Raw genomic sequence first — 23,754 nt, forward strand, 5'->3', positions numbered from 1 at the left:
CCAAATGTCAGTTGCCCGGAAAAAATTAACACATTGTTTCCACAAACTAGGTCCAGTCTTCGATGGCAGGATCAAATGATTCAATCTTCCCAAATAACAGCATTGTGCCAGAAATGATTACCCCAACTCAATGGTGACTGTTGCGAACAAATTTCTTCAGGAGCATATCCCATGCTTATATCCACTGAAATAACGCTACAAATAATGCTCTCATCACCAAGGACACATGGGATGTCTTTGACACTGATCCAGCTCCCTTAGAGCCAGCTCTTAGAGTGAACAGGAGGTCTGATACTCCTTATCTGTCAGGGGGCTGTTAATATGGTCCAATCACAGAACTCATTCTATGAAGCCCACCTGGCTGGCCCCGTTACACGCTGCAAGGTTATTTAAGTCCCACAAATGTTGACTGCCTCGTCTATGGTTTGTTTAAGGCCAGCAGTGGCTAGATGAGGCCCTTATGTGGGAATCAACTTCCTATCTTTGGTCTTCAATTGATGTCAGGGCAGTTCATGAATCTTTGATCCAGAGTGGCTGTGCCCTGTCCTAATTGGAGTCTGGAGATTTGAGAGAATTCACTTGGGAGATGCTACTAAATCTTACACTAAAAAGGAGTGAGGTTGGACAAGCTATTGTTTATCATGCAGGTTGTCATAGCTGGACCTGGTCCTAGCAGCATTGCATGAGGAACAATGGCTTCATATTCATAGCCTGAAGTTATCTTGGGGTAGGGATTTACATATTAATCAATCGAAACCTACACTTCCATTCCAACTGTTTAAAGACTTAATAGCCATCTAATTTTGTTCAATATATTCACATAAGTTGCATGATCCTTTGATCTTTTACTATAAATTCTGTGTCCGATGTATTCTCTCTCACTAGCTGCCTGAGGAAGGAAGGGGGGCTACGAAAGCTTGCGATTTCAAATAAACCTGTGGACTATAACCTGGTGTTGTGTAATTTTTGACTTTTTCTACTCCAGTCCAACACCAGCTCCTCCATTTTATATCCTAAGGTTTGGGTTTCTGGTTTGCTATCCTCTCATCTCACTCAGCCCTAGCAGACTAAGCCCGTTGTTTTCGATGACCTGTGTTACTGAGTTCATCTTGGCTAGTAGAGGTCAGAAACCGTGTAAGACCTTACATTTCAATTACAATAATCACTTGTTAGCTATCTCAGGGATAAATTGTCTACCCGATGAAGGGCTTTTGCCTAAAATGTCAATTTTCCCGCTCCTCAGATGCTGCCTGACCGGCTGTGCTTTTCCAGCACCACACTCTTGACTCTAATCTCCAGCATCTGCAGTACTCACTTTTGCCTAGATTGTCGAACTGTCAATTTATACTTATACCTTTCCTACGTGAGCAAATGTGTGACCATTTGGAAGAAGAGAACATTGCATAGCTGATAAGGACTCCCCTTTGCCCCACAGCACAATAACTGTGAAATTGGAGGATGTCCTTTCTCACAGTTGCATTACCTTCGTTGCTGTTCCAGAAATCAAGTAAAACAATGTCCCTGTTCGAATGTTAAATTCCCTTTCGCATTAAACCATTCCTAATTTTGTAAATCATTTTATTTTCACAGCTCAGAATGACTCACAGTTTAATGAACAACACATTGCAGATTTTGTCAGGTGCACTAGTCCGATAGTTCAGACGCACCCTTCCAGGGTTTTGACAAGGCCTGCGAAAATGTCTCTTCAAGTAGAGGCGTGAAACAAAATACCTGCTCAGATCCTACCCATGCATTGGTGGAAATATGCATGCCTGTGTGCTTCTAAGGATAGAGGCATGGGAGAGGTCGTTGTGGGAGAAGGGTGCGAGTGAAAAGGGAAATACTAAGATGAATGCACACTCATGCTCCTCTTCAGCAGAAAACTAGTGAAGCAGAAAACTTGTCTGAACAGTAAAGATGGATGTAAATGATCCTGTGGCACTACTGGGAGGACAGGAATGTTCTCCTCTGTGTCCTGGGCTCTTCCTTAATTCCTCAACCAACATTACTAAGAGCAGATTGTCTGGTCATTAATTTTGTTACTGCTTCTGCTATCTTGTTGTGCACAATTGGCTCCCTGTAGTAAAACACTAACTGTGTTTCACAAGTCCCTCACTGGCTATCAACTTGAGTAGACTAATTGGAGATCATGAAAAGTGCTATACAAATGGAAATCCATTCCACATGGGCACCAACCCACACCTGCCAGGTTACCACTCTACCAGTAAAGGCAATACCATCATTACACTGATCCAGAGTCAGGATTTATGACCAGTAAAACAAGCTGTATATGTTCATTAGTACCAAGCATGACTGAAGACACTGGTCTATATATACACAAAGGGAAATCATATCCAATTCAAACAAATGGTGATGTTAAGTATTTTCTTTTCTCAGTTACTGATTTTAAGAGGCTGGCTTGTCCTGAATTAACATTTAAAGAGCATTGTAAAGCTTAAAATTTGTAAGTTGAACCCCCTCTGTGCCCAACAAATGTTACTGTCAAAAGCAAAGGCACTCAAGGAGATGGATTGATGAAAAGACATAAGTGAATTTCAATTTTGTTTAAAGTTAGAATATGTTATGGGAGATGATTTTCATCTTCTCTGCCAGGGTGGAACAAAAGATAGAATGATGAAAATTACAGTGTAGTACTTACTACTCTGTTTCCATGGCTGTCTGACTGCCGCCATTTTGAAAACTGCAGCAATGACGAAAGCCCATTCTAAAGGAAACAACCCTGTCCTATCCAAAGAAGCTGAGGGGCAGCTTAATTGAGGTGCTGTATAAAATATTGAGGGACTTGGATACAGTGGGCATGGAAGTCTCATTTCCCCTAGTGGAGAAATCAATTACCAGCACGCACAGATTTAAGGTGATTGTAGAAGGATTAGAGGGGACATGAGGAAGGTAGATGATAGATGTCTAGAATTCACTGTTGAGAACAGAAAACATCAACTCATTTAAAAGTAGAATTTAAAGAACAAGAAAGGAGCAATCACATTGCTGGGAGTGTACTATCGGCCCCATTACAATCAGAGAGAAACAGAAGAACAGCTATGTAGGGAAATTTCAGAAAAAGTTACAGGGATAGTTATTGTCTAAAAAGATTAGGGGTGTGGCATTCTTAAAATGCATCCAGTAGAGCTTTTTGAAGTCAGTATGTAGAAGGGTGAATAAGAGAAGGGGATGTGTTGGATTTAAGTTTAGGTAATGAAACCAGACTTGAATTATCAGTGAGGGAGCATTTTGCAGACAGCGATCATGACTTCATTATATTCAAGATTATTATGGAAAAGGAAAAGGATGGATGTGGGATTGACGTTCTAAACTGGGGGAAGGGTATTTATAAAAAAAGATCAGATATAATTTGGCCACAGTGGACTAGGAGCAGATACTTTTAGGTAATTCACACAAAGTTGTGGGACATATTCAAGAAGGAAATAGGGAGTGTACATGGCCAACAGTTCCAATAAAGGTAAAGGGTAGAATCAACAAATACAGTGAATTTTGGATAGAGAGATATACAGAATTGGGTAAATGAGAAAGGGAGACTAATGGCAGATACTGAGGCCTCAAAACAGCAGGAGCTTTAGAGGAGAGTAGAATATGAAAAGAGAAACTTAAATTAGGAAAGCAAAAAGAGGTTATGAAAGGATAATGACAGGTAAAATAGATACAACTCCTGTTATTTTACAAGTACATTAAGGGCAATAGGACATCGAAGGAAAAAAAAGTAGGACCCTATTAAGGACCACAATGGTGACATGTGCGTCAAACCAGAGGATGTATTCTAAGTGAATTCTTTGTGTCAAGAGGGACAACGTAGGTATAGAATTAAGGGAGAAGAACTGTGATATACTTAGATAAATTAGCCTGGACAGAGAGGAGGTTCCGAGTCATATTGCAGGCTTAAAGTAATTAAATCTCCAAGGACCGGATGAAATGGATCTCATGCTGTTGACTGAGGTAAGGAAAAAAATAACATGGGTGCTGACAATAATTTTGAAATCCTCTCTGACCATAGGAGAGGTGTCACAGGACTAGAGGACAGCCTATATGGTGTCATTATTCAAGAAGATAGCAAGAGATAACCTAGGAAATTATGGGCCAGTCAGTCTAACATCTAGATTACTTACAGTGTGAAAACAGGCCCTTCGGCCCAACAAGTCCACACCGACCCGCAACCCACCCAAACTCATTCCCTACATTTACCCCTTCACCTAATACTACGGGCAATTTAGCATGACCAATTCACCTAATCTGCACATTTTTGGATTGTGGGAGGAAACCGGCGCACTGGAGGAAACCCACGCAGACACAGGGAGAATGTGCAAACTCCACACAGAGAGTTGCCTGAGGTAGGAATTGACCCCGAGTCTCTGGCGCTGTGAGGCAACAGTGCTAACTACTGTGCCACCACCATCTGTGGTGGGGAAACTATTTATGGTAGTTCTGAGTGATAGAATTAATCTGCACTTGGAGAAGCAAGGATTAATCAGGAACAGTCAGCATGGGTTTCTGAAGGGGAGGTCATGTTTGACCAATTTGATTGAGCTTTCAAAGAGGTGACCAGGTGTGTAGATGATGGCAATGCATTTGACAGTCTATTTGGAATTCAGCAAGATTGGTGTTGTCTCCCATGGAAAGCTGGTAGCAAAGTTAAGAGCCCATGGAAGCCAAAGAAATTTGGCTAATTGGAACCAGAATTGGCTAAGTGGCAGGAAGCAGAAGATGATGGTTGAGAGGAGTTTTTTTGTGATTGGAAGCATGTGTGTAGTAGGGCTCAGCAGGAAGCAGTGTTGGGGCTCTTTGTGGTATATATTAAAAGTGATTTAGACTAGAATGTAGGAGAGTTGCTCAGTAAGTTTGCGGATGATGGAAAAAAAATTGGTTAAAAGATTACAACAGACAGACTGATCAGATGGGCTGATCCACGGAAAATGGAATTCAATCGGGATAGCTGTGAGGTGATGCACTTGAGCAGGACAAACAAGGAAAGGGAATACATGATGATCGGTAGGACCTTTAGAAGTACAGAGGGTCAGAGCGACCTTGGTGTGCATGTCTGCCAGACTCTTAGGGTAGCAAGACAGATGGCTAAAATAGTTAGAAGGTATATGGAATACTTGCTTTTATTAGTCAAAGTACAGAGTCTAAGAACTGGGAGATTATGCTGCAACTGTATAAAATTTTGGTTAGACAACAGCTAGAGTATTGAGTGCAGTTCTGGAATTCACATTATAGGAATTATATGATTGCATTAGAGAAGCTGCAGAGGGGATTCACCAGAATATTATCTGGCTAGAGAGTTGTAGTTACAAAGAGGTTGGATAAATTGGGGTTGTTTTCCTTGGAGCAGAGAAGACTGAGGGGTGACATGATAGGGATGTATAAAATTATAGGGGATATAGATAGCTTAGACAGGAAGGAACTTTTCCCCTTGGAGGAAGGTTCATGACAGGGGGAGGGGCATAGATTTATGACAAGGGGCAGAGGCTTTAGAGGGGATAGAGACACACAGCACAGATATAGACACCTTTTTCCCCAAACAAAACCAGTCCCATCTGCCTGCATTTGGCCCATGACCTCTAAATCTTTTCTATTTATGTACTTGTCCAAAAGTTCTTTTAAATGTTGCAACTGCATCTTCATCTACCATTTCCTCTGGCAGTTCATTCCATCATCTGTATGAAAATAAATAGCCCTCAAGATCCTTTCAAATATTTCTCCTCTCAACTTGAAAATATGCACCCCTAGTTTTGAACTCACCCAACCTTCGGGAAAAGACTTTTGCTACTCCCCTTATCCATGCCCCTCATGATATTATAAGCCTCTATAAGGTCACCCCTCAACCTCCAACACTCCAGTGAATAAAGTCTCAGCTTATTCAGCCTTTACTTATAACTCCAACTCTCCAATTCTGGCAAAATCCTTTAAACATTTTCTGAACCTTCTCCAATTTAATAATATTCTTCCTATAACAGGGCAACCAGAACTGTACACAGTACTCCAGAACAAACCTCATCAATGTCCAGCACAATCTCAACATGAAATCCCAACTCCTACGCTCAATGATCTAAACAATGAAGGCAAGCATGCTAATCACCTTCTTTACCACCCTGTCTACTTATAACACAACTTTCAAAGTATTATATACCTGAATCCCTCGGTCACCGTTTGATAACACTGCTCAGAGCCCTACCATTAACTGAATAAGCCCTACCCTTGTACATTTTACCAAAATGCAATAATTTGGATAAGTGCAAGTTAAATTCCAGCTGACACTCCTCAATCCATTGACCCAATTGATCAAGATCCCTTTGTAATCTCAGATAACTTTTTTCAGTGTCCAACATATCACCAATTTTGGTTTCATCCACAAACTTACTGACCATGCCTCCCAAATTCTGATCCAAATCATTGATATAAATGTCAACAGTGGATGTAGCACTGGTCCCTGTGGAACACCACTGGTCACAGGCCTCCAGTCAAAAAAAACACTCCACCACTACAGCCTGTGTCCTATTATCAAGCCAATTTTGAATCCAATTGGCAAGCGCTCCCTGAATCCCATGTGATCTAACTTTAATAAGCAGTCTACCATGTGAAACCGTGTCAAAAGCTTTAAACAACATCAATTGCTCTGCCCTCATCTATCTTTTTGGTCATGTCCTCAAAAAACTCAATCAAGTTTGTGAGGCAGCATTTCCTACACACAAGGCCATGCTGACTATCCCTAATCAGTCCTTGCCTCTCCAAACACATGTAAGTCTCTTCTCTCAGAATCCTCTCCAACAACTTACCCAACACTGATGTCACACTTGCCAGTCGATAGTTCTCCTTCCAGGCTTTCTGAAATAAAGGCATAACATTAGCCACCCTCCAGTCCTCTGGCACCTCTCCTATGCAGTAGATGATACAAATATCTCGGCTCAGGGCCCCACAATTTCTTCCCTAGCTTCCCACAATATCCTAGGATAGAAACATTTTTCCACTCGGAGGGTGGTGGGAATCTGGAACACACTGCTTATAAGGTTGGTGGAAACAGAAACATTCAAAACGTTCCAGAAGCATTTACATGCTTTAAAGCACTTGTGATGCCAAGACATGCAATGCAATGGGTTAATTGCTGGAAACAGAATTAGACTAGTTAAGTAGTTGTTTTGACAGATACAGACTTGATGGGCTGAAAGGCCGTTTTTTGTACTGTAGACCTTGGATCTATAGGAACTTTCGTCTATACGTGAAGAGCTGTAACCTGCAAGATGACAGACCAGTTGCTCGAAGCAGTTTATTAGAATAAGTGGGCTGCTCATTCGATTAGCACAGACATGATTGGGCTGACCTTTGCTAACTGACATTTGGTACTGTCTGGCATATCAGTGGCTTTTTAAAGCACCAACAGTGGTTGCTCCAGAAAAACAGGTTTTAACATTGATTCCTGTGGGCTCAGGATGCCTTATTCATACCTGTCCCCCTGCTGCTACAAGCCCTTATCTCCATTCAGAACCATCTCCCAGATTCTTTCTTTAACTTACTGTGGTTCCTGGACTCTCTGCAGAACTCCTAGATGTTTAACCCTCATCTGACTGCAAACTGCTCAAAATATGCAAGCATTCCGCCAACAGAATGGAAATGAAGTCCAACCAACAAAAATGACCAATCCCTGGGACAGGATGATATGGTTGACTTACTTCAAAATTTAACTGTTCACCTGAAGAAACTGACCCCAAGGTTTATTTCCTTAAGGATTTTGTTCTTAAAAATGCAACTTACTTAATATGCACCAAGGATACACATTCTGACTGGAGGGGTCGCTATCTCACGTGGAATTTTTTTTAATGTAATCTTGGCTATTATCTATTGACTAAAGCACATGTTGATTGTAAAATAAGTGATGATTATAAAAATCTGTCTTTTGCTTTTTGTTTGGTGGCATTTCAATGTAAATACTATCTGACTGCTTGAACCCATCAGAACCAAAAGGTTCCAGACAAGGACTCTCAGTGAAGCATTTGTCTCTGAATGTGTAAATAGTCTACTTTACTTTGTACCTTTTTAAGAATTATCATCTCCACACAACACCACTTCAATTCTAATTGGCATGACCACCAATGGTGGGAAGGGAATCTGGAGACACACAAAGTCAAAAATTGATGAATGCAGATTTCTAGGTAAGTTTTGAGGGTGCAGGAAGTTTGAGCTAACAGGAAGGGAGGCCATGGAATGTTTATAAAAACAACTGATTTAAGACATGGGAGTATTTGCATTTAAAAAGATAGAAGATATTTCTGTGTAGGAGACACCATTGGAATCATTACGTCTGATGGTAAACAAAAAAAATCTAACACAGCAGCAGTTTGTAAGAATACCGCACAGTGCATTAACACAGAGGGGAACTTGTTTTTAAAATTTAAGATATAAAGTATGTATTGTCTTTTCACAAAGAATAAAATGAAGGTGCCAAGTGTGAAGTCATTCTTACAGTTTTAAAAAATAAATAAGGATAAACAATTCAAAAATCACTCTTCCAAGAAGAGCCATATCAGACTCAAAACACTAATTTAGTTTCTTTCTCCATTGAGGTTATCAGATTAGCTGAGTTTCTCTAGCATTTTTAATTCCAAATCCAAATGAGGTTTAATATTTTAGATATTTCAACTATCCATAAAAAGAAGGGAATGCCATTTACTGCCAGGGACACAATGTAAACGCCAGCACACATGGACAACCATTCACAAAACATGTAATTTGCACGTTTTACACACACGTTTGATTAGTTCAATGTAAACATGGGTTTTATGCAGCTCCTGGTTAAACAAATATTAAATTTGATGTTTCATTCCACAACATGCTACATTTCCATTCACACTGAAACTGCACGGCATTGCGGAGAATAATGAAATCAATAGCAGTAACTCAGGAGCCAATGTCTAATCTGGTGCATTGGAAACCAGTACAAACAGTTGGATCCATCAATGATTACTCAGATGTCAAAACCAATGGAGTTGACGCCACATTGAACATAGAACAGATATTGAGTTAGCCTCTTAATATGCACACAAAAATAACCTTATATTTTTTGTACACACTCAACATATTACAAGGACCAGAAAACAAAAGACACTTATTGCTACCAGTTTCTTCTCTTGAATGGTCTTAATTGACTGAATAATGTGCATGTCAATTCCAGGTAAAAATTTCATATATTCATATATTCAGGAAAAGTCTTCTTCTGTTTTGGAGAAAGTGTTTTCTCAGAACTAGCTTTTGTTGTTAACATGAAAATAATCAAGATAAAGGGGAAAAGATGAAAAGAAATGCAATTGTGGTCTACTTAAGAGTATCGTTATGGCACCTACAGAAGAAAATGTGTGGTCTATTTTCACAGCCAGCAGGTGGCAATATCATCCTGCAATTTGCATCAGGATCTAGCATTTACTAATCAACTCCCACCCGAGGCCACACTCGGCTCTTTGTAGGAACTATTGCATTAACAGACATACTGGGGCTAATAAACCTCCAGTCAGAACAGCTTGAACAATTTCCATAGGTAAACAGTTCATGTTACATTTTAAAACAAAGTACATTGAATAAAAAAATTACTTTAAAAGATGATAAATTAAAATGGTTAGATGTACAAAAGTTCAATTTTCACCCCTCAAAAGTTACTGGAACTTGCTCAACCGAAAGACCATTTTGAACTTGTAAATTTTAAAAAGGCAAAGAAAGCATCAGTTGTGTGACACTATTTTATGATGTACAGATGTTGCTTAGTTATTAATTTTAATGAACAAACAAACCTTCTATATTAAAGTCGGAGGTGTGCTTCCCTGCTCTGCTTTATGTGACAACAACCTCATCAGAATTCAAACTCTTTCTTTCAAATAGCTATCCAATTGTAACAAGTATACAGATCTAAATCTGGTCCAAAAATGAAACTGCTGATAAACTCAAAAAAACTTCTCACAACTCATTTTCATTGAGAAAAATTAACACCAACAAACCCAAATCTTATTGTGGCTACAGCATTCACTGAATGTTTCAAATACTGACAGGCTCAAAGCCAAGTGGAGATGTATTTTCAGGAACTGTGAAGGGGCTAAACTCACCTCTGTCAGTGTCATAGAGGAAGACAAATTTAGTCCACTCATAGTGATCAAGCAGGCTGAGCAATGCCCCTCTCAAAGATGGCCGCAGTTGGAGCACAAACTGACTCTCACCCTCTGTCGGGAAGCTTGGTGTGATCAAAGATATGTGCAGCGCTCCACAGAACGATGTCAGTGTATGCACAGACCTCTTGTCATACATCCCAAAGATGGCAAATACTCCTCTCGAATACTGAGAACAGACTGCAAAGAGAAGAATAATAAATCATGATTGTAATCATATTTATTCACACCAGTATTTCTAGGTACAGTTTAGTGGCAAATTTACAAACTTGTTAGTTTATTAATGGAATGGGAATAACTGAAGGCATTTACATCTTCATGTACAATTGATCTGCATATGCAGAATGAATATCATACTTCAACTAATAAGAAGATACCATGTGTTGCCATTTAGTTTACAAAAAAGGATTGGAGTATTTTGAAGCCTGCCTACCTTTCATGGTTTGTCACTGCACTGATGACAAACATTTAAGGTTTATATTTTATCTTCAAAATGCATTACTAAAACAAAAAGTCAAAACTCAACATTTCATTTTGTTTTCTTCAGCTTTCCATCTCCCCCTGACCTTTTCTGAATCTGGTGACTTTGCTCTGACTCAGTTTCATAAGTTCCAGGAGGCCAACAGTGACAAACCCGAGTATTAAGTTAGCATCACCAGGTTAATTATCTACATGGGAATTCATGGCCAATATTGGCCTCAACCAATGTTTCTTTCTCCACAGATGCTGTCAGACCAGCTGAGCTTGTCCAGAATTTTCTGAGCTTATTTCAGATTTCCAGCATCTGCAGCATTTTGTTTGTATCTTTCCTGTATTCCAATTCCATATTTCCTCAAAAAGGATTTCACACTGAATTGCTATAAATGGATTTTAAATCTATCATGATTATTCATTGTGTAGGCAAGATTGTGATCCACAAGCTTTGAAGTGAACAACTAAACAAAAAATTGATAAATTCTCAGAAAGCATGCTGTTATAATGTAGGCCTGCAACATCTGATCTCTGCACAGATCATGATCTCAACATGAGAAATATGTTCACTCGTAACCACAATGCATTTTAACATAAAGCAAAAAGGTAGGTTGAAATCAGCCTGATCAGACAAAAGAAAAAGACTATCATAAGCTTTCAATCCCACTGAAATTATGATAATCGAACAGGGGTATTTAGTTTTTTACATTGCTGCCTGCATTGTTCCTGGCTTCACACCAGCATCTCTGACACAGAATGAGGAAGAGTCCTCAGGCCAAGTCAAGCCATGCTTCAGTTGTGGATTTTACAGATGGTCCTAGGAAGCCAGATTTTATTTCAAGGTCTTCCTATATCTGAATTACTGGCATTCCACTGAATACCTCAGTGTAATATTTATCATTCATTTATAAAACAATAGTGCAAACAATCCTGTTCTATATCCTGACTCCAGATTCACTTAATGATTTATTTAGTCAATTATAAATGAGCCAATTAACACCCTCTTGACAAGAGGATGCACAATTCACATCAAACAAATGTCTATAAGATATGCAACCAGTCATTCATCACTGAAACCATTCCGTAGCTTCATCTAAAAAACATCTGAAATTCTTTTACAGTTCTAATTTCTGTTTTACTAATCAATAAAATACCATACAGACAATTCTTGATATGCTTGAAATACTTAATGTATTTCAATTTTATTAAGCCAAGGCATTCCTGTTCAGCTGATAACAAAATCACAGACATGCCATTAAAGAAAACTGAAGCACAATGGCATTCTGGGTTAACCCATAACGTATAAATGGACATGTCAGACTAGAAATCCAGTCACATCCAAAAGCTGGCAAGCAAAGGCCACTGCTAAAAATTAGATGTCTTGCACAATGTTAAAAAAAAGTGGTTAAAGCAGTCAGCAACTCTTCATGGGAAGACTACAGTTGGGGGGAAGGGGGAGCCACAGGGTATACATTTCTAAAAGTCTTACAAAAGAGGTTCAATGAGGCAATGTTTCAAGCTGCCAGAATAGTTTCTGCTTCCCTCATTGGACAGAAAGTCCTCCAGATAACACAAAAGACATGGAATATTGCAATGGGTACACCCAGGTGAATGAATTCGCTGAAAAGATAGTAAAATGCCCTTTATCTGTCCTTCACTTGAACTGTTCTCTCCTTGCATCTGCATGATTTTCCACCTTACAATTCACAACAACTCTGTGCAACTTCATTCACATATGAATCCACCTGTTCCCTCTTTTACTCACATAATTTACACTGCCAACTCTCAGTCCTTTAAAAATCCTCACTTTTCTCTTTCCATAACTTCTGCAAGGTCAGTTTCATAAGAAACAGATTAAGTACAAGGTCACAAATTGGTCACTTTACCAATACCATTGACAATGCCAGATAGTGAACTTGCCCAGACTGATCTGGGTCCTCACTAGAGTATGGTTGGATGCTGACGTCTCCACTCACTGCAGCATCATCCTTGCTCTGACCCATTAATTTCTACCTATCTATCTCGTCAATCATTTGGTAAGCCAGGTGGCTATCCATTCAGTTTGTTTCTCCTGAGCCACTGTGAATGCTAGGCCAAACACCAAGCTCACTAATGAATTTGGGTCAGGAGGAGATGTTTTCACAACTGTGAATGGGACTGTGTGCATTGTTCAACTGTTTTGAGTGGGTGAGAATTTTTTTTTACATGTTTGTTAAATGCTTGCCGGTGTATTCTGACAATTTTATGAGCATTGTCACGACTTCCCAGTACTGGAAACTTCAGTTTTCTTTATTTTTCCAGTGTTGGCTTGGAACTGAGAATTGTGATTTGAAGATGACTGTCAGCAGCTTGTTTCTTTTTAAGAGAAGGGAAGAACAAACAAACTGATATTTATGAGACCTGCCTCAAAGCCAATTGCAGGCTGATTATTATTCAAAGGACACTGTAGATGTTTCGGTGGCAGAGATGCATTATGCTTAAGGCTAGCAGATGTTTGGATTTTAAGAGATTCCATCACAGGGAGGCTGACCTGTCTAACAAAGAGCATGTTGGAAAAGCAAAAACAGAAATCAAAGTTTGAACTGTGTTTTAGTCAGAAGGTGAAGCATGGAGCTTTGGTTGTTCTCTGGTTATCATCCGCTTATCAACTTGTTGAAAGTTCAGAGAGTAGAATCCCAGATGTAAGAATTATGCGAATATTCTTTGGAACCCATTGGAAGTTATTTACATTGATTGGTCTCTTCGGAAATCAAGCAAGATACAATCCCTTGTGCCTATGATACTATGCATTATTAAATCTGCTTAAGTGAACTGGCCAGTTACATTTTTTTTTATTTTATTTTATCCCTTAACTGTGTCTGTGAGAGAGTGGAGGCTAAGACTAATAGGTGGGTTTAATTCATAATTATTAATTAGAATATCTTCTTGTTTAACTTTGCTCCGGTAAAGTGACTATATTAATCATAAATTGTTTTAGTTTAAGCTATAAATTTGGTATCTAGTATCAATTATTATAAAGTCTGGTTAGGAACTATTGGGGCAATTTTGATAGTCGTTGAATGTTTTAATTCTACAACATTACAAATATAGGGACAGGGAGGACGATTCAATCCAGCTTGCTGTCCCTGTGTCATAACACCAGTGTTATCATAGGCCCATGAGTTTGGCCTATAATGGATACTGGGAAAGTATATAAAAGCTCTACAGAGTTGTGGACTTTAAAATCAATGTAAAGGTGGAGACAGAGTTTAGATTACACATTAAAGTTGGAATCTTAACAATGTTAAATGTAGAAGAGGATTTTATCAAGTGGGTAAAATACTCCATTACACCAGAATACATTGACTATGTTGGCAAAGGTAATACACGTTTTTTTAATGTACAGGTCCTGAATGAATTATTGCATTAAAAGCATGCTGAACTTGCCTGTGACATCTACACACTCGCCACATTTATTGGGGTGGCATGGTGGTTCAGTGGTTAGCACTGCTGCCTCACAGCGCCAGGGACGACCTGGGTTCGATTCCAGCCTCGGGAGACTGTCTGTGTGGAGAATGCTTATTCTCCCTGTGTCTGCCTGGGTTTCCTCCCACAATCCAAAGGTGTGCAGGTTAGGTGAATTGGCATGAGAAATTGGCCATAGTGTTAGGTGCGTTAGTCAAAGGGAAATGGGTCTGGGTGGGTTACCCTTCAAAGGGTTGATGTGGACTTATTGGGCTAGATGGCCTGTTTCCACACTGTAGAGAATCTAATCTAATATTTCATGAAGAACTCCTTAATTTACACCCAGCATCTCCTAACTCCTTGAGGTGCCATGAACCATATCACTTAACAAAATGATTTGAACTCATGGAAATAATGGGGAGAGTGGTAGTGCCTAAAATGCTGTGTTCAAGTACAGGACTACTGAATGATATCTGCACCATGCCAACCATACAGAATCCTGGATTCGGTCCCGCTTCACACTTATCAAATAATTTTCACATCAATGGAGCTACAACACCAGACTAAATAGTCTAACTATTAATAGTTGTTTCCAAAGCTTTCAAAGTTAGGTATAGATTGGGAAAGTAGCCCAGACATAATTAATTAGCAACTAAAGACACAAACCATTGACTAACCTGTATGGAGGAAAATACACCTGAAGGCATCTGTTAATGGCTCACGCCACTATTTGCTGGGCAGGTTTACATAGGGCAGGTCAGGTGTTGTACACTTCTAATTTCAATTAAAGAATCCTACAGCCAGGATAGGATCCTTGTTTTACTATTACATAGTGTGGTTCCTGCATAATTCCAGTATTTGTACTGGGCACGTATGCAAAGGCAGATCCAGTATGGTAAATGCAAACTTTTGGTAAGTAATGGACACAAATGCATCACATCAGTCACCAGTTTTGTTCCTTAAATGACAGGTACAATAGTTTCCAATTCCCTCACCCTCAAGGAGGAGGCAATGGCCTAGTGATATTATCACTAGACTGTTAATCCAGAGACATAGGTAATGTCCTGGGGATGCAAGTTTAAATCCCACCACAGCAGATGCCATAATTTGAACTCATCAAAATCTGGAAATAAGAGTCTCATGGTGACTGTGAATCCATTGTCAATTGGTGGACAAACACATCTGGTTCATCAATGTCCTTCAGGGAAAACACTTGCCATGCTTGCCTAGTCTACATGTGACTCTAGACCCACAGCAATGTAGTTGACTCTTAATTGCCCTCTGGGCAATTAGGGATGGGCAATAAATGCTGGCCTGGTCAGTGACACCCTCATCCTGTGAATGAATAAAAAATGAAAACAATATTACAGGCCAATAACTGAAGGGACATTTTATGCCTGAAACATCAGTTCCACCTTGAGGCTTAAATCCTATCCCATTCGCCTGTCAGTCATCTATTTGAAAAGTTAAACTATGTGAGCTTCTGACATCCCTCAAATGTTTTATTCATACACTTCTCAGCAAATGATAGATTGCAAAACTTTTTTTTTGCCGTGCCTAATGAGACCTTCATGTTCATTATTCATATCTGACCTTTACTGAAAAGAAAACTGGGAATGGAATCAATGGCATGTTTCATGAGCATTTTCCCAAACAACACTTATAGAAAAATGGCGATTGTATAATACCCATGATCTTCTGCACGATATTGCAGGATTAATTGTGAAAGTAAATCTTGCCTCCTAAATAAGCTTTTCATGAATAAACAAACGTCATTTTAGGTAAAAGCATTAACAAATTAAAATGCTTCATACAGCTTTTGCCAACTGCGTTGCTGGCTAGCACAGTATTCTGCAAAGGCAGTGACTGTTCTGGGGTTATCAATGTCTATTCACCACAAACTCAATCAATGACTTCAGAGACCACTTTGGCCTCAGCTTCCTGCAGCATTCCATTGAAGCTCAACACCAGCACTTTGTCTTTCAATTAGAAATTTTACAACTTTTCAGACTCAGTTCAACAAATTTATCACCTAATCTCTACCCTTAATTTGTTTATCTTTGCTAGCTTTAATTTTACTCTTTTGCTTTTGGACAGTGGTTTCTTAAAATCATTCAGTCAATCACATGTCCTCTGGACATCTCTTTACTTTTCCCATTACCACTCTTTTTTGCCTTATCCACCAATCCTTCACCTATTCATTCACTTTTTTAAAAAAACATGGGATATAGGTGTTACTGGCAAGACTAGCCTTTACTCACAATCCCTAAATGTGCAGATGGCAGCTAAGAGTCCCAACATTGTTGTTGGAGTCACATTTCGGCTAAACCAGGCAAGAATGGCATAATTACAACAAATGGTAATGATTGCACGATTTTTAATGAACTCAAATTCCACCATGGCAAAACCCATGCTCCCAGAATGAGATTCTGAATTACTAGTCCAGTGATATTACCACTATGCCACTTTCTTATCCCTTCCATTCTATCACAGACCCCTTTTTGTACGTCCTGCCACACTCTGTCCTCTTCCATAGTCAAACTGCCCATTTAAGAATAGGGTACATTTTAGATGCAAGATTAACAATAAATATTAATGGTCTCTTTCTAGCTCCACAAATGCTGCCTGACCTGTGTATTTTCAGTTTATTGTTTTTAAATCCAGGATTATACAATGCTATTGCTTGATCCTTGACTGTAACATTACATAAATTTGCACATTCGCCAGTCTTAGTCTGTATTCATGTGAACATGCTGCATAATTTCATTCACTTCAAAACAGCTGCTAGGCCACAATGTAAAGAATGTTTGATTCCCCAGGTCAGATCTATTGACACACAATGTCAGCTTGGCTGAATCTTAAAATTATGCTGCTGGCTTATTTTTCAAATCCAAGAATCTCTCTCGAATTAAGAACAATTGTTTTTCCATAGCAAACAGCAAATATCATTTCATTTTAGTTAATTTTCTTGCTGAAAAGTGATGTTACAATTACACGCTGTAGAATCTTTTGAGAATGTTTCATGTATACCAGGGGAATGAGGATTAGATTAGATTAGATTACTTACAGTGTGGAAACAGGCCCTTCGGCCCAACATGTCCACACCGCCCTGCCGAAGCGCAACCCACCCATACCCCTACATCTATCCCTTACCTAACACTACGGGCAATTTAGCATGGCCAATTCACCTGATCTGCACATCTTTGGACTGTGGGAGGAAACCGGAGCACCCGGAGGAAACCCACGGAGACACGGGGAGAATGTGCAAACTCCACACAGTCAGTCGCCTGAGGCGGGAATTGAACCCGGGTCTCTGGCGCTGTGAGGCAGCAGTGCTAACCACTGTGCCACCGTGCCGCCCATAATTGACCCAGGATTGGGTCACTGCATGCCAGAAAGGTATTTATAGACAGACTTCCAACTTTATAAGATTGTTTGCTGTCACTTGTTTTTCCCATAAACCACGATTGTTTTGAAGCATGATATATTTGAAAATTAGAAAAAAGGTTCAACTATCTGACACATTCAATTTACGGGCTGGAGCAACCTAGAGTAGTGGCAGAACTCTGGGATAGGATTTGATCATGGTCAGTTTCCAGGTTCTGTGACCAAGACAGTGTACTGGATGATACACCCCGTCGTGAACAGGCTCAAAGCCAACTTGCAACTCAGCCTCAACTCTCATTATAATTATTTGCATGATTTACTAACAGTGCTGTGCCCTCAGATACAGCTTGTCCATTTCAACAGAATGAATCTTGAGCAACTAACCATGCATTACAAAATGGACAGTGGGAAGCGGGGGTAGTGGTGGTACAAATCAAGGGCAGTTGCTGGAATCAGGAGGAATGCATTTGCTCTGGGCAGCCTAGTTTGGTAAAGGTTTTGCAAAACAGGTGCCAACATACACACAAGTAGAGGCAAGAAATCCAAAACTACTTTAAAAACGTAGCTGTCAGGAATGCGAGCGAACTGGTGAAAAATAATGCTGCTATGGATTTTATAATAATGTCCGAACATATTTGAGATATAACACAAGTATTAAACGTATGGGGTGGAGGGAAGTGGTGAAAAGGAGAGAGGGTTAAACAGAAGTTACTTTAGGTCTATGATTCCCAGACTGTCCACCTGGAATTTCTTCATAACCTGTCTTCACCTAGGCTGTTAAAGAGATTTATTCCATAGTTATGAATAATTAACATTTGCATCATGCCAGTCTGATAGGTGAAGGGGGGTGAACTTAGACTAGAAATGTCCATGACTTTGAAATAACTGTTCATGTTTTTCCACAACAACTGCTCATAACCCAATAAACCAGATTCTCATCCATATTCAAGTGACTAACATTTTTCCATCTGTGAGAGATGGTAGGAATGCAACCTGAGAATGGTGGGGAAGACCTCTGCACCATTTCCTTTGTGGTCTGAGTCAGCCATTTCTAGAAAGGCTGCTACACGTCCCACACGTGACACTCTCCATTGACTGGGGTATGGAGTTGGGGAATGGGTAATCTCTGCTCATGCCTTGTTTCGCAGGGGTGACATCTGCTTTGGAACTTCTGAAATGATCTGTCATCTTGGTGGTGATTGCCTGGTCACAGCTGGCAGCTATATTTGCATTGGTATACATATTGAAAATAGGAATTCTGATGCATGTATAAACACAGGTACAGACACACACACATGTCTCCCACATACATTTGTACAGTTACACAGGCACTTGTCTTGTTACGGCATATAAATGTACTTGCTTATATAGAACTGGTATACTGTAAGGGAATGAGTCCAGAATCAGAATTGACCTGACATTAGTCAGTGATCCAAGTTAATGTTTATCCCCTTTCCAATATTCAAGTAATGCTAATGTTCAAATTCATAAAGACTGTGGATTTATTTTAATTAGAGTGTTGTAAAAAAGAATCCATTGTCTTCAGGAGATCTAAGAATTGTGCATACCAATTAAATACAGACGACTATGTGAGTAACTTGCAGTGCAGAAAACACACTTATTCATTTTTATAACAATTTGTCTAAAGAAATGGAATCTCCAAGTCTTTATTGAATCATTGTAAGGAGAAAAACGTTCCAAATGTATAAAATTCTACTCTCTGGTTTTGTATTATTTTCACAGTTAAATTAACAACTGGAGAAAAATATACATAGTCACACTGCTTCATCCTCCAAGTTTTTTCACTGAAAACAATGGGTAAAGAAGATTATTTCTCTTTGTCTTTTCTATGAGCAAACCTATCTCTTTAAAACATGTCTGGAAATTATTCATGTGCCATGGGAACATAAATATTCAAGCTTGTTTGAAGTTACAAACATGATAGCAACAATTTCACATTATCTTCTCATTCTTTCATTTTTCAGCATAACATGTGATTATGCTGGTATTAAAACTGGGAATATCAGAATATCAATTATGTGTTGGCTGCATCTATAAGTTATTAATCAAACTTGAAAGCAAGCAACTACTTCTTAACCATTTGTGAAATCTACAGTGTTTAAACACAATCACATGCAATGTCATGCCCTCTAACTTGCCATCCCTTAACAAAGTATTCTTCTTGGGCAGCAATTGCAACAACAATGTGGGATTAGCTGGAGTTTCCTGGGTCCACATCCTAAAAGGTTTGTTGATTTCACCAAGACAAAAAAAAAGTTCAAGACATTTGTTATTAAAAAAAGGTGTTTTTTGTGGTTATATTTTCTCTTGAAAAGGGGTGAAAATTCATTTGCTATATGATGTATTTCGAAAATATTTTTGCGTTAGTGATGCAGATGTGTGTGTGTGTGTGTGTGTTGTTTATTCACAGAGGTGAACTCCTTGACCTCAATTCCTGAAATCTGCTCCTATGTGTGGAGTGTTATGCTGAGAGTGTGTAATTGCTACATTTCCCATCATCGATCTCTGCTTCCAAAGAGCAAATACCTTCTGAATTAATCACATTAGGAGTATGAATTCAGCAGTTAACCTTTATCAAGGGTGGGTTTGATATTTACATATTAGGACACCATACTGTTTTCTCTTTTAAGAATAATTTAGGGTCAGGAATGTGCTACAGGCACAAACTGCAATCATAACCTGTTTGAAAGCTTCAAAGAAAGGCAGAGCGGGATTAAGTGAGCGCATGGTGGTATTGTTTGATTTATGGTCGCGCTTTTTTCCAAACTTCAGAAGATTACAAAAGATGATAAACAACAGGTTTTGAAATTGCATAGAACAAAAACTGAATACACAATGTTACATTACGAATGAGGGGTTCTACTATCTTCAACAGCCCTTTTCTTGCAGAAATGTATGAGTTGAAGGACGGAAAGCCAACAGTACAAGTGCAGATAGCATCATTGCATGTAACCAAGCTTGCATTGAAATATTGATTCCTCAACAAAATATTTTGCATTTCAACTTGTCTCCAACTCCTTCTTAGCATTTAAACCTTTACAGGTTTTCAGCAGTGCTATGCCCATTCAAGCAGAAATGCCCTACAAATGTCAAGCTCAGTCTTCAAAGTATGACCAACATTCTACTATCGGTTCTGCAGGGCATTGTGGTTACTTTTAACAACATTTTCCATTTCTGCATTCTGTTATGCCAGCCGAGAGTCATCTTGCATACAACACACCATTTCAAAGGCAATTTTCACTTGCTTCAAAGTTTAAGTGACAAAAAGAGTTTACTGTTCCATAATTCATGAAATACCATAAGTATCACAAGTGGTTGCTGGGAAAAACCAATAATTCCCACCATGTACTACATGTAAATTCGCTGTGGTGCAGGTTGACCAAATTCTATCACTATATTTCCACTTGATATAGTTGATTGGTGCAGCAAAGCATCATCACAGTGATAATTTATCTCCTGAAGCTTAGGGCTGAAGCATAAAGTCATTGCTCAGGAATGAACAACCATGTCCAAAAAAGTCATTATGTTATCATTCATTGGAGGTACATAATGATAATTACAGTCATTTTAATCTCACATTCTGAAATAATTGCACACTCCTAGCATTAAGAAGTTTTGAGATTGTACAGGTGAAGATACTGGAGTGTTAGTGACAATAAAAAAAAGTGATGTAATCCTTGCAATAAATTAAAAATAGGATGAACAATCCAACAATCTACAAATGTACTTGTATCTCAGTATGGCTTTCAGATTATATTTTATGGCAGAAGTGGAAAAAGATATATTAAGTTGCTGTTCACACAAAATAGAGATTAGAGGTATACTTCTCTCAAGGATCAATTGAAATGGATTTCTTTCAGCTAACCAGTGGTGGGTCTCTGGAATTCTGCTGCTGTGACCCGAGAGAGTCTCACGTGGACTTGGCTAGCCACTAAAATGTGCCTAATGGTCAAAATATCAACGAAACAAAAATCTGAATGGATAGAATCATGGCGGTTAGAATGTGACAAAGGAACTCAAATGTTATCTAAGCTAGACCCTCCTTAACATTGAGTGTTATGCCACAAAATGAGAGGAGCTGTGTTAATATACGTTACTAGTAGAATTATTCGAATCGAGAGTATTGTGCTGGAAAAGCACTTGGTCAGGCAGCATCCAAGGAGCAGGAATATTGACATTTAGGGCAAAAGCCTTTCATCAGGAATGTTTGCCCTTCAGTTGAACAATAGTTGGTACACTCAGGTGGTGGCAGTTCATGTCATTATAGGAGATTTAATCACATGAATGCTGGTAACCTCTAGCAATCAGACAATTGATCTTTTTTAGGATTCTGGTCAGCTTTGGCTTGAGGGACAAGTGTTATGTTCACTGCATTGTCAGTTGGCTTGCATTAACTTTGCAATATTTTTGGAAAATGCAGCAGCCTCTTAAGGGAGCTCATGAGTGCTCCTAGATTTCAAAAAGGACAAAGTTAACAACAGAAACATTGGTAAAATCAACTTTTAAACTACTGTACAGACATTGTCATAGAATTACAGAGTCATACAACATAAAACAGACCCTTTGGTCTAACTAGTCCATGCCAATCATGTTCCCAACTAAACTAGTCCCATTTGATCCCATTTGGCCCATATCCCTGCAAACTGTTCCACATTGTACCTCATCGTACCTTGTTATTCCTTTGTCTCACATATTTATCTAGCTTTTCTATAACAAGGGTTCAAGTACATTTGTAATTCCTCAGATAATGAAGCATGCAGCAAGACATGGGCAACACAGAAGGTCACTTGGGCTGTTCATTAATGCATGGTACACAATTGCATCCCAATTACCAACTCCAGAATTGTATCCACAATTACCATATTCAATCAGAATGCCATCACTGAATCCACCACTATCAATATGCTGAGGGTTACTATTGGCCAGTCATTGGGCCAGTCATAAATATTGTAGTCAACAGAACAGGATAGAGTGTGAGTACTCTTCAATGATTAACTCATCTAATTCCCTAAAGTTTTTCCACCATTTACAGTGAAATACTTCCCATTGACTGCAGTATTGTTTCAACAATACTCAAGAAGCTTTCAAGACAAAACAGTTGACTCGACTGGCTCTCATCCACACTGTTTAACTTGCTCCATCACTGGTGCAGCAACTCACCAAGGTTTCTTCAACAGCACCTTCCAAACCTGTGATCTTTGCCGCACAGAACAATAAGGGCAGTTGGCATATGGCAACATATGACGAACACATTCTGCCTTTAATCTGCACATCATCCACGCTTTGGATGGCAATCTATTTCTGACATTGCTGGGTCAAAATCCTGGCATTTCTCAGCTAATAATCCCATGGGATACCAACACCACTGGAATTGTGCTGAGAAAGCAGCTCACCACCATCACCTTCTTTGACATTTATTGTTCATCCTTGTTGCAGTAAGGCTCACATTCCATGGACAAGTGTAATGGAAAAAAATTTGCATCATGTGGTCATAAGTTGCATATTATTAAAATCTTGTTAACTGTTTTCATCTATGTTCATAACGTTTGTTTGGTTGTGTTGGGTGTATCCAGTTCTGTGATGATACCTCCCAAGATTGTGAAGCTTACATCTCCAAATGTTATGGAGTTCAGTTATAATTGTGTGCATACATTCTTCTGTTTTCCCTTATCCAGTTTCTGTCTCTACCTGACAGCATAACTTTAAATATGGAATCAACTTGGTCTGTATATTGCATCCAAAACACTTCTTAGAAAAGCAGATGTTGATTGTAGCAAATGCCACAAGATAAATTTTCGAGCTGGGAAGACAGCCAGGGAGTGGTTTTGAGAGAGCCCAATTGATCTAGCTGAAGTCTCTGTCACTGATAATGATGTATACGTGAAGGAGTATACTGAAGTTCAAAGTTGGAGGGTTAGTGAAGTATTATTTGGTAACCACATGTGGGTGATCTGTAATTAAGATTGGTCTAATTTCATTGCTGATAGGGGTTCATGTGGCTCTGTTTGGTCTGTTCATTCTTCAATATTCTTATGCATTTATTGACAAGACCCCAAAGCAAAAATTTAATTCCATGTATATTTTTAAAGCTGTGAGTGTTTATTTTGGTTGCTAAACGGAAGTGGACTTATGTTCACTAAACGTAACAGAGTACATATACCTATATTGTAATGTGCAAGCCAGTTTAGACCATAATAGCATAAGACATAGAAGCAGAGATTAGGCCATTCTACCCATCAATCTGCTCTGCCATTCA

General features: G+C 39.1%; 1 protein-coding gene across 10 annotated transcripts in view; it reads right to left on the reverse strand.

The window, feature by feature from the left end:
• The window catches only part of LOC140481390 (glutamate receptor 4), a 324,446-nt gene that overhangs the window by 207,306 nt on the left and 93,386 nt on the right, over positions 1–23,754 (reverse strand). For all 10 annotated transcript variants that reach the window (XR_011961514.1, XM_072577502.1, XM_072577497.1 and 7 more), the window contains exon 3: positions 10,116–10,355. Coding sequence is in view for 9 of the 10 variants with exons in the window: in XM_072577502.1 (XP_072433603.1) it covers positions 10,116–10,355 (240 nt within the window). In the remaining variant the exon portion in view is untranslated. The remainder of the gene's footprint in view (positions 1–10,115; positions 10,356–23,754) is intronic.

This window comes from Chiloscyllium punctatum, chromosome 9 (assembly GCF_047496795.1).
Source record: "Chiloscyllium punctatum isolate Juve2018m chromosome 9, sChiPun1.3, whole genome shotgun sequence".
In the NCBI taxonomy this organism is placed as follows: domain Eukaryota; kingdom Metazoa; phylum Chordata; class Chondrichthyes; order Orectolobiformes; family Hemiscylliidae; genus Chiloscyllium; species Chiloscyllium punctatum.